General features: G+C 43.2%; 1 protein-coding gene and 1 long non-coding RNA gene across 10 annotated transcripts in view; both read left to right on the forward strand.

The window, feature by feature from the left end:
• Window positions 1-11,614, forward strand: part of LOC129844382 (short coiled-coil protein B) — a 12,163-nt gene extending 549 nt beyond the window's left edge. Inside the window, exons 1-4 of one of the 4 annotated variants that reach the window (XM_055912702.1) lie at window positions 2,886-3,029; window positions 3,994-4,065; window positions 5,058-5,135; window positions 9,407-11,614. In XM_055912702.1, the coding sequence (XP_055768677.1) occupies window positions 4,047-4,065; window positions 5,058-5,135; window positions 9,407-9,549 (240 nt within the window). In that variant the 5' untranslated portion in view covers window positions 2,886-3,029; window positions 3,994-4,046 and the 3' untranslated portion in view covers window positions 9,550-11,614. Of the gene's footprint in view, window positions 1-2,885; window positions 3,030-3,993; window positions 4,066-5,054; window positions 5,136-9,406 lie in introns of those variants that run through there. The other 3 variants (XM_055912701.1, XM_055912699.1, XM_055912700.1) reach the window with 3 other exon arrangements.
• Window positions 5,142-9,400, forward strand: LOC129844384 (uncharacterized). 6 transcript variants are annotated; one of them, XR_008757942.1, is made up of 3 exons: window positions 5,142-6,629; window positions 6,714-8,029; window positions 8,088-9,400. It is a non-coding gene; the product is annotated as an uncharacterized LOC129844384 (long non-coding RNA). The 6 variants fall into 6 exon arrangements; XR_008757945.1 differs by having other exon boundaries at window positions 6,714-8,001; window positions 8,056-9,400; XR_008757943.1 differs by having other exon boundaries at window positions 6,714-7,799; window positions 8,002-9,400.
• Window positions 11,615-14,451: the final 2,837 nt, after the last annotated feature.

The following is a 14,451-nucleotide window of genomic DNA, read 5'->3' on the forward strand; positions in this document are numbered from 1 at the left end:
ACACACTGTAAAACCACGTTCCCCCAGAGAGACACAGACAGAGACAGACACAAACACACTGTAAAGCCACGTTCCCCCAGAGAGACACAGACAGAGACAAACACACTGTAAAGCCACATTCCCCCAGAGAGACAGACAGAGACAGACACAAACACACTGTAAAACCACGTTCCCCCAGAGAGACACAGACAGAGACAGACACAAACACACTGTAAAACCACGTTCCCCCAGAGAGACACAGACAGAGACAGACACAAACACACTGTAAAACCACGTTCCCCCAGAGAGACACAGACAGAGACAGACACAAACACACTGTAAAACCACGTTCCCCCAGAGAGACAGACAGAGACAGACACAAACACGCTGTAAAACCACGTTCCCCCAGAGAGACAGACAGAGACAGACACAAAGACACTGTAAAACCACGTTCCCCCAGAGAGACACAGACAGAGACAGACACAAACACACTGTAAAGCCACGTTCCCCCAGAGAGACACAGACAGAGACAGACACAAACACACTGTAAAACCACGTTCCCCCAGAGAGACACAGACAGAGACAGACACAAACACACTGTAAAACCACGTTCCCCCAGAGAGACACAGACAGAGACAGACACAAACACACTGTAAAGCCACGTTCCCCCAGAGAGACACAGACAGAGACAGACACACTGTAAAGCCACATTCCCCCAGAGAGACAGACAGAGACAGACACAAAGACACTGTAAAACCACGTTCCCCCAGAGAGACAGACAGAGACAGACACAAACACACTGTAAAACCACGTTCCCTCAGAGAGACACAGACAGAGACAGACACAAAGACACTGTAAAACCACGTTCCCCCAGAGAGACACAGACAGACAGACACAAACACACTGTAAAACCACGTTCCCCCAGAGAGACTGACACACTGTAAAACCACGTTCCCCCAGAGAGACAGACACAGAGACAGACACAAACACACTGTAAAGCCACGTTCCCACAGAGAGACAGAGACAGACACAAACACACTGTAAATCCACGTTCCCCAGAGAGACACAGACAGAGAGAGAGACAGAGAGAGGTGTAACACCTCTGTTGAGTCCTGTAGAGAATTATTCTGAACAATCAGACAAGGAACTACCTGCATTCCATATAAATTCAGAGTCACGTACAATCTGGGTATAGTCTACAGAACATAGAGGTACTATAAGCTACAGAACATAGAGGTACTATAAACTACAGAACATTGAATAAGCTACAGAACATAGAGGTACTATAAGCTACAAAACATAGAGGTACTATAAACTACAGAACAGAGGTACTATAAGCTACAGAACATTGAATAAGCTACAGAACATAGAGGTACTATAAACTACAGAACATAGAGGTACTATAAACTACAGAACATAGAGGTACTATAAACTACAGAACATAGAGGTACTATAAACTACATAACATAGAGGTACTATAAACTACAGAACATTGAGGTACTATAAGCTACAGAACTTCGAGGTACTATAAACTACAGAACATAGAGGTACTATAAACTACAGAACATTGAATAAGCTACAGAACATAGAGGTACTATAAGCTACAGAACATAGAGGTACTATAAACTACAGAACAGAGGTACTATAAGCTACAGAACATTGAATAAGCTACAGAACATAGAGGTACTATAAACTACAGAACATTGAGGTACTATAAACTACAGAACATAGAGGTAATATAAGCTACAGAACATTGAATAAGCTACAGAACATAGAGGTACTATAAACTACAGAACATAGAGGTACTATAAACTACAGAACATAGAGGTACTATAAACTACAGAACATTGAGGTACTATAAGCTACAGAACATAGAGGTAATATAAGCTACAGAACATTGAATAAGCTACAGAACATAGAGGTACTATAAACTACAGAACATAGGAGGTACTATAAACTACAGAACATAGAGGTACTATAAACTACAGAACATTGAGGTACTATAAGCTACAGAACATTGAGGTACTATAAACTACAGAACATAGAGGTACTATAAGCTACAGAACATAGAGGTACTATAAACTACAGAACAGAGGTACTATAAACTACAGAACAGAGGTACTATAAGCTACAGAACATTGAATAAGCTACAGAACATAGAGGTACTATAAACTACAGAACAGAGGTACTATAAGCTACAGAACATTGAGGTACTATAAGCTACAGAACATTGTATAAGCTACAGAACATAGAGGTACTATAAGCTACAGAACCCTAGGACTGGAGGTACAGACTGGGTAGGGTTGGCCAAGCAACAGCCTCACCTGGGTTAGTCTTAGCTGCAGACAGAAGGAGACATATAAACCCTTCAAACTGGAGCACAGATCAGAGAGTAACCAAGCACATTGATCCTGGTGGCTGTGATATGGTGTGTGTGTGTTACGGCTGGTCTAGCCTTGCCAACTGTTGCTGCACCGCTAGCCTGTGTAGTTCACTACTAAGGGAGTGACCGAGAGACTGTCAGAGCTGCAGTGTGTGTGTGTGTGTGTGTGTGTGTGTGTTTATGGTGTCTGAGGCTGTACTATAGTGAAGAACAGAATACAAATTAAATGGAATACTCACGCATGCATGTGCGCACACAAACAGATACAACCTGCACAATCAATGCACACATACAGACGCACACAGTGCTGCCACACCTATCGGATATCAAATGTCCTTCACGTTTTCCCTTCATCAGACTACTAGTCTACATCTAGTGGAAGGAGCAAGTAGACAAGAGGAGGGAATGAGGTCATACAAGCATATTGTTACGGGACGGGGCCCAATAAATGTCGTCGTTATTTTGCTACCACCTGTGGCTGTTTGCATTGCGCGGGCTCCCCCTATCGGCCGCGTCGATCCCTACACCCAGCCAATGTGGACGTGTGTGAGGACGTCCCATCGCAGACTGTCATACATGGGAAGCCGCAGTGTCGTCTTAGCAGCTAATAACGTTATCCACACAAACCGGCTAAGGTTTTGACACAATATTGTTATTATTTCGAAGGGTAAGTGACTGAGATTTCAGAAATATAAACAATACTACGTGGCTAGGCTTGTAGTTGAGAATCGCACGTCAATTCTACGGATTTGACAGATTTCTGAGATTTTAGCTGTCTAACTTGCTACTGTAACAAGCATTGTGACTAACTACGAGTTAGCTATGTACACAAGCTAACATCATAATATCGCGGTTATTAATTTGACAGCCGGTAGTTAGCTATAGTAGTCGTTTTCTCAGTTTTCTTGCTTTTCTGTAAAATGTTAGCTTATTGTATGAACCAGCTAGATGACTAACATTAGCTTGCCGCTATGCTAACTTACTAGCTAGCTACCTGATCTCGGGTGTGTTGCTGTTTAGCTACTGTAACGTTAGCTAGAGAGCCAGCTAGCATCACTTGTCATCTTGGCCTATTATGGCTTCCTCTGTCTTCTTGTTTGGGTATTTGGATGATGGTAGCCAGCTAACGTACAGTACTGTTGTTCACTTATCTAGCTAGCTACCTTTATCCGCGTCATTTGAATTAATAGTCCGTTAGACAGATGGAGGAGTTAACTGGGGACCGTTAGTTGGAGACTCCCAGCTTTTTGGATCGAGCCAGATGAGTGAGGTCACTTTGAATGAGATGGCAGTGCTCCTGCAATGACATTTCCCGCACATGTTAAGTTGTTTTGGACCGTTGTGGCGCAGTTGTCTAAGGCACTGCATCTCAGTGCTAGAGGCGTCACTACAGACCCTCGTTCGATTCCAGGCGGTATCAACACCGGCCGTGATTGGGAGTCCCATAGGGCGGCGCACAATTGGCCCAGCGTCATCCTGCTTAGGGTTTGGCCGGGTTAGGCCGTCATTGTAAATAATAATTTGTTCTTAACTTACTTACCTAGTTAAATAAAAATGTATAACAAAAATCATATGATAGTAGCTAACTATATTTTTTGCTCACCTTGATATGTGTGTGTGTCTACATACAGTGGACAGAGGAAGTGCAGTCCTGCATACCAAACAGGACAACAAGGACTTCACCATGAACTGCGACATGGATGGTGATGCCACAAACAACAACACATCCTCTGGTTGTGTCTGTCTGATGCTGTCTGTCTGTCTGATGCAGTCAGTCTGTCTGTCTGTCTGATGCTGTCTGATGCTGTCAGTCTGTCAGTCTGTCTGATGCTGTCTGTCTGTCTGATGCTGTCTGTCTGTCTGATGCTGTCTGTCTGTCTGTCTGTCTGATGCTGTCTGTCAGTCAGTCTGTCTGTCTGATGCTGTCTGTCTGTCTGTCTGTCTGATGCTGTCAGTCAGTCAGTCTGATACTGTCTGTCAGTCTGATGCTGTCAGTCAGTCTGTCTGTCTGTCTGATGCTGTCAGTCAGTCTGTCTGTCTGATGCTGTCTGTCCAGTGTGTGTAACAGAGAGAGGTGTGTGTAACAGAGAGGTGTGTGTAACAGAGAGGTGTGTGTAACAGAGAGGTGTGTGTTACCTTCCAGTGTGTGTTGTAGCTCCAGCACCTGGTTGATGAGCCTTGTCTGATGCTGTGTCAGTCGCTGTCTGTCTGTCTGTCTGTCTGATGCTGTCTGTCTGTATCGTCTGATGCTGTCTATCAGTCTGTCTGATGCTGTCGGTCTGTATCGTCTGATTGTTTACATGTGTGTGTTCAGTAATATACTGTGTGCTTGTGTGTAATATAGTGTGTGTTCAGTAATATAGTGTGTGTTCAGTAATATAGTGTGTGTTCAGTAATATAGTGTGTGTTCAGTAATATAGTGTGTGTTCAGTAATATAGTGTGTGTGTCCAGTAATAGTGTGTGTGTTCAGTAATAGTGTGTGTTCAGTAATAGTGTGTGTGTTCAGTAATAGTGTGTGTGTTCAGTAATAGTGTGTGTGTTCAGTAATAGTGTGTGTGTTCAGTAATAGTGTGTGTGTTCAGTAATATATAGTGTGTGTTCAGTAATATATAGTGTGTGTTCAGTAATATATAGTGTGTGTTCAGTAATATAGTGTGTGTTCAGTAATATAGTGTGTGTTGTGTTTGTCAGGAGACATGGAGAACCAGGTAGAGATGGAGGAGAAGACGAGGCTCATCAACCAGGTGCTGGAGCTACAACACACACTGGAAGGTAACACACACCTCTCTGTTACACACACCTCTCTCTGTTACACAGTGGAAGGTAACACATCTCTGTTACACAGTGGAGGGTGTATCTCTGTTACACAGTGGAAGGTAACACATCTCTGTTACACACTGGAAGGTAACACATCTCTGTTACACACTGGAAGGTAACACATCTCTGTTACACAGTGGAAGGTAACACATCTCTGTTACACAGTGGAAGGTAACACATCTCTGTTACACAGTGGAAGGTAACACATCTCTGTTACACACTGGAAGGTAACACATCTCTGTTATACAGTGGAGGGTAACACATCTCTGTTACACAGTGGAAGGTAACACATCTCTGTTACAGTGGAAGGTAACACATCTCTGTTATACAGTGGAAGGTAACACATCTCTGTTATACAGTGGAAGGTAACACATCTCTGTTAGACACTGGAGGGTAACACATCTCTGTTACACAGTGGAAGGTAACACATCTCTGTTACAGTGGAAGGTAACACATCTCTGTTACAGTGGAAGGTAACACATCTCTGTTATACAGTGGAAGGTAACACATCTCTGTTAGACACTGGAGGGTAACACATCTCTGTTATACAGTGGAGGGTAACACATCTCTGTTACACAGTGGAAGGTAACACATCTCTGTTACACAGTGGAAGGTAACACATCTCTGTTACACAGTGGAAGGTAACACATCTCTGTTACACAGTGGAAGGTAACACATCTCTGTTACACAGTGGAAGGTAACACATCTCTGTTACACAGTGGAAGGTAACACATCTCTGTTACACAGTGGAAGGTAACACATCTCTGTTACAGTGGAAGGTAACACATCTCTGTTACACAGTGGAAGGTAACACATCTCTGTTACACAGTGGAAGGTAACACATCTCTGTTACACAGTGGAAGGTAACACATCTCTGTTATACACTGGAAGGTAACACATCTCTGTTATACACTGGAAGGTAACACATCTCTGTTATACAGTGGAGGGTAACACATCTCTCTCTGTTATACAGTGGAGGGTAACACATCTCTCTGTTATACAGTGGAGGGTAACATCTCTGTTACACAGTGGAGGGTAACACATCTCTCTGTTACACAGTGGAAGGTAACACATCTATGTTACACAGTGGAAGGTAACACATCTCTGTTACACAGTGGAAGGTAACACATCTCTGTTACACAGTGGAAGGTAACACATCTCTGTTACACAGTGGAGGGTAACACATCTCTCTCTGTTACACAGTGGAAGGTAACACATCTCTGTTACAGTGAAGGGTAACACATCTCTCTCTGTTATACAGTGGAGGTTAACACATCTCTGTTATACAGTGGAGGGTAACATATCTCTCTCTGTTATACAGTGGAGGGTAACACATCTCTCTCTGTTACACAGTGGAGGGTAACACATCTCTCTCTGTTATACAGTGGAGGGTAACACATCTCTCTCTGTTATACAGTGGAGGGTAACATCTCTGTTACACAGTGGAGGGTAACACATCTCTCTCTGTTATACAGTGGAGGGTAACATCTCTGTTACAGTGGAAGGTAGCACATCTCTGTTACACAGTGGAAGGTAACACATCTCTGTTACACAGTGGAAGGTAACACATCTCTGTTACACAGTGGAAGGTAACACATCTCTGTTACACAGTGGAAGGTAACACATCTCTGTTACACAGTGGAAGGTAACACATCTCTGTTACACAGTGGAAGGTAACACATCTCTGTTACACAGTGGAAGGTAACACATCTCTGTTACACAGTGGAAGGTAACACATCTCTGTTACACAGTGGAAGGTAACACATCTCTGTTACACAGTGGAAGGTAACACATCTCTGTTACACAGTGGAAGGTAACACATCTCTGTTACACAGTGGAAGGTAACACATCTCTGTTACACACTGGAAGGTAACACATCTCTGTTACACAGTGTAAGGTAACACATCTCTGTTACACAGTGGAAGGTAACACATCTCTGTTACACAGTGGAAGGTAACACATCTCTGTTACACAGTGGAAGGTAACACATCTCTGTTACACAGTGGAGGGTAACACATCTCTGTTACACAGTGGAGGGTAACATCTCTGTTACACAGTGGAAGGTAACACATCTCTGTTACACAGTGGAAGGTAACACATCTCTGTTACACAGTGGAAGGTAACACATCTCTGTTACACAGTGGAAGGTAACACATCTCTGTTACACAGTGGAAGGTAACACATCTCTGTTACACAGTGGAAGGTAACACATCTCTGTTACACAGTGGAAGGTAACACATCTCTGTTACACAGTGGAAGGTAACACATCTCTGTTACACACTGGAAGGTAACACATCTCTGTTACACAGTGGAAGGTAACACATCTCTGTTACACAGTGGAAGGTAACACATCTCTGTTACACAGTGGAAGGTAACACATCTCTGTTACACAGTGGAAGGTAACACATCTCTGTTACACAGTGGAAGGTAACACATCTCTGTTACACAGTGGAAGGTAACACATCTCTGTTACACAGTGGAGGGTAACACATCTCTGTTACACAGTGGAGGGTAACATCTCTGTTACACAGTGGAAGGTAACACATCTCTGTTACAGTGGAAGGTAACACATCTCTGTTACACAGTGGAAGGTAACACATCTCTGTTACACAGTGGAAGGTAACACATCTGTTACACAGTGGAAGGTAACACATCTGTTACACAGTGGAGGGTAACACATCTCTCTCTGTTATACAGTGGAAGGTAACATCTCTGTTACACAGTGGAAGGTAACACATCTCTCTCTGTTACACAGTGGAAGGTAACACATCTCTGTTATACAGTGGAAGGTAACACATCTCTCTCTGTTACACAGTGGAAGGTAACACATCTCTGTTACACAGTGGAAGGTAACATCTCTGTTACACAGTGGAAGGTAACACATCTCTCTCTGTTATACAGTGGAAGGTAACACATCTCTCTCTGTTACACAGTGGAAGGTAACACATCTCTGTTACACAGTGGAGGGTGTGTTCATGTATCTCCTCTCTGTCAGTGAGGTTATCAGTGGCGCCCCAGTTGTGTTAATGGAGCTCCTAAATGGGTCTCCGATCGTATCCGTCCACTCTATCTCCAACGGTTTAGTGTGGAGAGTGGTGGGGGGTGTTACCCTGACCGAGCCACCCTCTCATCCTCTCTGTGAGGCTAATACAGCTACTCCCTTCCTGACTCAGATGGATTTAAGGGTTTGTCCAAACTGGCACCCTATTCCCTATGGGTCCTGGTCAAAAGTAGTGCACTGTGTAGGGAATAGGGTTCCATTTGGGATGTGTTTAAATGTACCTTAATACAGCAATCTGGTGCTGCTAAACATTCAGTCACGTCTGGCAGGGAGGAGTATTTGGCAGTGATGTGGAATAAGCTAAAACATTGTCTAGTCTGGCAAGGAGGAGTATTTGGCATTGATGTGGAATAAGCTAAAACATTGTCTAGTCTGGGAGGGAGGAGTATTTGGCAGTGATGTGGAATAAGATAAAACATTGTCTAGTCTGAGAGGGAGGAGTATTTGGCAGTGATGTGGAATAAGCTAAAACATTGTCTAGTCTGGGAGGGAGGAGTATTTGGCAGTGATGTGGAATAAGCTAAAACATTGTCTAGTCTGGGAGGGAGGAGTATTTGTCATTGATGTGGAATAAGCTAAAACATTGTCTAGTCTGGGAGGGAGGAGTATTTGGCAGTGATGTGGAATAAGCTAAAACATTGTCTGGGAGGGAGGAGTATTTGCATTGATGTGGAATAAGCTAAAACATTGTCTAGTCTGGGAGGGAGGGAGGAGTATTTGCATTGATGTGGAATAAGCTAAAACATTGTCTAGTCTGGGAGGGAGGAGTATTTGTCATTGATGTGGAATAAGCTAAAACATTGTCTAGTCTGGGAGGGAGGAGTATTTGTCATTGATGTGGAATAAGCTAAAACATTGTCTAGTCTGGGAGGGAGGAGTATTTGGCAGTGATGTGGAATAAGCTAAAACACTCAGTCTAGTCTGGGAGAGAGGAGTATTTGGCAGTGATGTGGAATAAGCTAAAACATTGTCTAGTCTGGGAGGGAGGAGTATTTGGCAGTGATGTGGAATAAGCTATCAGGAGGCTTCTGCTTCTGTATCGGCGTTTCATCTGTCATTAATTACTTAGGCGGGGTGGCCTCCCCTGTCAAACTCTGATGCACCCAGCCTTTATCTAGAGGAAACACTGGTCTGTCTAGTTCTAAGTTCCGTACCTCTGTTCCAGACCTGTCAGCACGTGTGGATGCGGTCAAAGAGGAGAACCTGAAGTTGAAGTCGGAGAACCAGGTTCTAGGCCAGTACATCGAGAACCTCATGTCGGCCTCCAGCGTGTTCCAAACCACCGACAACAAGAGCAAACGGAAGTAACCCACGACGACCAAGAGGAGTGAGACCACCTACAACAGCCTGGTAGCAGATCTGTTTGTGCCATCTCCATGTTTGGGATTACACAAACCGTAGGCATGATAGCACAAACAGACTGGCACTCAGGCTACCTGCAACATCTCTCCCAAATGACAGCAGAGGAGGTAGAAGCTGTTTGTAACCCCAGTTCTAGGGACGGATATGGACGTGTTCCAAATGGCAGATTATTTCCTAAGTAGTGCACTATTTAGGGAATAGGATGTCATGAGCTCTGGTTAAAAGTAGTGTACTATGTAGGGAATAGGATTCCATGAGCTCTAGTTAAAAGTTGTGCACTATGTAGGGAATAGGATGCCATAAGCTCTGGTTAAAAGTAGTGTACTATGTTGGGAATAGGATGCCATGAGCTCTGGTTAAAAGTAGTGTACTATGTAGGGAATAGGATTCCATGAGCCCTAGTTAAAAGTAGTGTACTATGTTGGGAATAGGATGCCATGAGCTCTGCTTAAAAGTAGTGTACTATGTAGGGAATAGGATGCCATGAGCTCTGCTTAAAAGTAGTGTACTATGTAAGGTAGTCTGATCCTAGATCTGTGGTTAGGGGCAACTTCTAATTCCAGACCCCCGAATCCTCCCAACACTCTAACCACACCCCCAACCCCACCCCTAAGAGTCCAGTTTACATTCTCTTTTTACCCTCCTAACATAAAACCCCAGACATGATTTAACTGTTTTATAATTCATCTTATAATACTGTTTTGTGTTGTCATGTCAACTGCATCTCCAATGAGTTATGACATCAGACCTTTATTTTGATGACTGGTTGTATCTGGAAGGAAACGGGACTTGTTGTATATGAATATGGCCAAACTCCTGGCCCCAAATATGAATCAAACATATTGAATGACATGTCAATGTCATTCAATAATATAATGTTAACACATTCCATCATCTCATCTGATTGGTCAAAAGGTTACCAAGTGTCTGTTTTTTTAATTGTTAATTTCCACCACTTATTGATGGACACAAACATGATGAAGTATGATTCTGTAAGACGTATTTTTAAGCAGTACTACTAATATACTCCTCCGATGTGTGTTGTCGTCACTGGTATACTACTCATTCCACTAGGAACGGGGTTCCTAATTCATATCGTCACCGTGCCGTGTGGAGTCAGTAGGGGAAAAGCACAGTAAACAAGTGTTATGCTGAACATAGCAAATACAACCCTTGACTAGGGTCAAGTTACACTACAGGGTGAGACGGCCTCCTTTACCTATGATGGTAGAGGAGGATGGAGGGAGTCAGGGAGGACAGAAGAGAGAGAGAGAGGTCTGCTTTTTACAGTTAAGAGCCTTGAGTGGTATTGATTAGAACACTCAGGCTGTAGAACACTCCGGAAGGTTCCGTCAGTGCATTAACACAGATCTGCTGATAAGGAAGGTTGTTATTCCTGCTTTGGGTAATGGCCTGTGGAAGCATGGCTGTGCTCTCTCCTAGGCTGGTTATAGTAGAGAGAGCCGCGATCAGGATAACATGGACAGTTAGGCTTTTGGCTAGGTCAATTTCCATTCTATTTGAATAGAGGATGAAATTCCTAATTAAAATCAGGAAGAATCACAACACTCAATTGTACAGAGATCAGAGCGAGTGGTTCTATCAGAGAACCACTCTATTGGTTCCAGGTGCTAAAGGAAAAGATGAGGGAATATTGGAGATGATTCCACTGCACTTCAATGCATCATGTTATTTATTTTTATTTCAATATAAAATGTTATTTTTTATTATGTTAAATGGTATTATATTGTATGCTCTTGACTCTTGTTAGTCCCAAATGGCACCATGTTCCCTATATAGTGCACTACGTTGGGCCTTTAGGGCCCTGATCATAAGTAGTCCACTATATAGGGAACAGAGTGCCATTTGGGACAGTGAACTTAGTTTTTCCTTCAGGCATGTTGATAATGTCTACACACATCCTATGGAACTAACTGCCTGGTGTGTAGAAGTTTAGAAATTCTATGTTGCCTTTTAACACTTTTGTTTTAATAAAAAAATATACTTCTTATGCTTTTGTACGAGTCGGGAGTGTAACTCTATCAATGGAAGTAAGGAAAGGAGTGAAGGAGACAAGGAAGTAGGAAAGGATATAATTAAAAAGCAGACAAGAGAAGGATATAAGACCTGTTGACAAGTGAGGTGAGATCTTGATGAGTTTCTATAGGTTCTCTAGACAGCAGACCCTGTTCCAGTACAACCCAGGCAAGACAAGAATGCTCTGTTCCGATCCAGAAGGTGATGTTCCCTTTCAAGGCCACACTTCAGACAACTCCTTGGGTGAAGTCTGTCTGCCCCCAAGAGCGGAGCAGCCTAGTACAACACTAGTCATAGTTAATCATACAATGACTCAGCACTTCTCATGGAAACAGTACAATGACAAGTTAGCCTGAGAGCCAGTCTGTTTGAGTGTGTTATACCAAGTCCTTGACAATGACAGAAATGGGGTTGGCAAGACCACAAACAGATATGGGACCAGGCTTACAACAAGTACAACAACTACTAACTACTACGACTTATTGTACGAAATATTTAATTTTCCAAGAGCAATGTACAATTTGCAACTTATTGAAAACAGGGAAATATGCCTGGTTGTTGTACAAGAACAGAAAACATTTACTAGAAAAAGCTGGAGAAAACAGAACAAACAAATGCACATCTCTTTCCATACAAGACGGAATTGTTTATAATTCATTCCGGAACCGGAGTTTGGATGTTCCGGAATACCCAGCTCCCTCGGGTGGAGAACAGAGGGTTTCATGCCGACTTTGACCAAACACGTTGTTTGTTCTGACGTAGGCTCACAATAAGCAAAACAGTGATAAAACGAACTACAAATTATTATATCTACTTTTTTTTTAAACATCCTAAAATTTCAATTCACTCGAGAAAAAACAGCATTGTAATATTTTCTTATGTTTTAAATTTAGCCGTAAAATGAACAAGAGGGAGAAGTTTCAAACGAGAATAAATAGACATTTTTTTTTATATATATCAGTGCCCATTTTCAATCCTCAGTTTTAAATCCATATAATTTAGTAAAAAACAAAATAACACAAACTGACATATTATATTATGAACTTCCTTTTATAAGTTAATTAATGAAAAACAAACACTATCAATCTAAAGTAGATGTCTAACATTCAACCTGACGTAAGGCGCCTTATTGTCTTAAAATATCCTTCTGTCTCTGTAGTAAAACTTTAAGACTGGTCCCAGATCTGTAGATCTACATCCCAAATGGCACCCTATTCCCTATATAGTGCACTACTTTTGACTAGAGGCACCCTATATAGTGCACTACTTTAGACCAGGGTCCATGGGGTAGTTCAATGTAACAGGAACAGGGTGCATTTTGGGATGCACAGTTTGTATTTTAGAGCCAAATATTGTCACAATAATAGTCAGAGGAATTGACTCCAACTACAACCAGATCTGAGACCAGGCTGGAGAAACATGGTAACTACAACCAGATCTGAGACCAGGCTGGAGAAACATGGTAACTACAACCAGATCTGAGACCAGGCTGGAGAAACATGGCAACTACAACCAGATCTGAGACCAGGCTGGAGAAACATGGCAACTACAACCAGATCTGAGACCAGGCTGGAGAAACATGGCAACTACAACCAGATCTGAGACCAGGCTGGAGAAACATGGCAACTACAACCAGATCTGAGACCAGGCTGGAGAAACATGGCAACTACAACCAGATCTGAGACCAGGCTGGAGAAACATGGCAACTACAACCAGATCTGAGACCAGGCTGGAGAAACATGGCAACTACAACCAGATCTGAGACCAGGCTGGAGAAACATGGCAACTACAACCAGATCTGAGACCAGGCTGGAGAAACATGGCAACTACAACCAGATCTGAGACCAGGCTGGAGAAACATGGCAACTACAACCAGATCTGAGACCAGGCTGGAGAAACATGGCAACTACAACCAGATCTGAGACCAGGCTGGAGAAACATGGCAACTACAACCAGATCTGAGACCAGGCTGGAGAAACATGGCAACTACAACCAGATCTGAGACCAGGCTGGAGAAACATGGCAACTACAACCAGATCTGAGACCAGGCTGGAGAAACATGGCAACTACAACCAGATCTGAGACCAGGCCGGAGAAACATGGCAACTACAACCAGATCTGAGACCAGGCCGGAGAAACATGGCAACTACAACCAGATCTGAGACCAGGCTGGAGAAACATGGCAACTACAACCAGATCTGAGACCAGGCTGGAGAAACATGGCAACTTCAGTCACACAGCAGCAATACAGTAACATGGCTATAGACGTCTTCACTCTCTATTGACCAGCCTATTCCCGATGTAGTGCACTGCTTTTTAACACCATATTCCCCCCCGATGTAGTGCACTGCTTTTTAACACCATATTCCCCCCCGATGTAGTGCACTACTTTTTAACACCATATTCCCCTCCGATGTAGTGCACTGCTTTTTAACACCATATTCCCCCCCGATGTAGTGCACTACTTTTTAACACCATATTCCCCCCCATGTAGTGCACTACTTTTTAACACCATATTCCCCCCCATGTAGTGCACTACTTTGACTAAAGCGCTATTTCAGGGAATAGGGTGTCATTTGAGACACAAGCCAGAGAGAGCTGCCTTTTAACTTTAGTTTGAATAAAAAAATACTTCTGAAGCTTAACAAATGTCAACAATAAACCAGAACTAGGAACTATAGTCAGGAAGACTGGAAGCTGGAGAGGGGGGGTGAGTTGGGAGGGGGGGGGGGGGTGAGTTGGGAGGGGTGAGTTGGGAGGGCAGGGGTGGTTGGGAGGGGGGGTGAGTGGGGAGGGGGGGGGGGGTTAGAA

The sequence above is a fragment of the Salvelinus fontinalis genome, unplaced genomic scaffold, assembly GCF_029448725.1.
Source record: "Salvelinus fontinalis isolate EN_2023a unplaced genomic scaffold, ASM2944872v1 scaffold_0202, whole genome shotgun sequence".
In the NCBI taxonomy this organism is placed as follows: Eukaryota; Metazoa; Chordata; class Actinopteri; order Salmoniformes; family Salmonidae; genus Salvelinus; species Salvelinus fontinalis.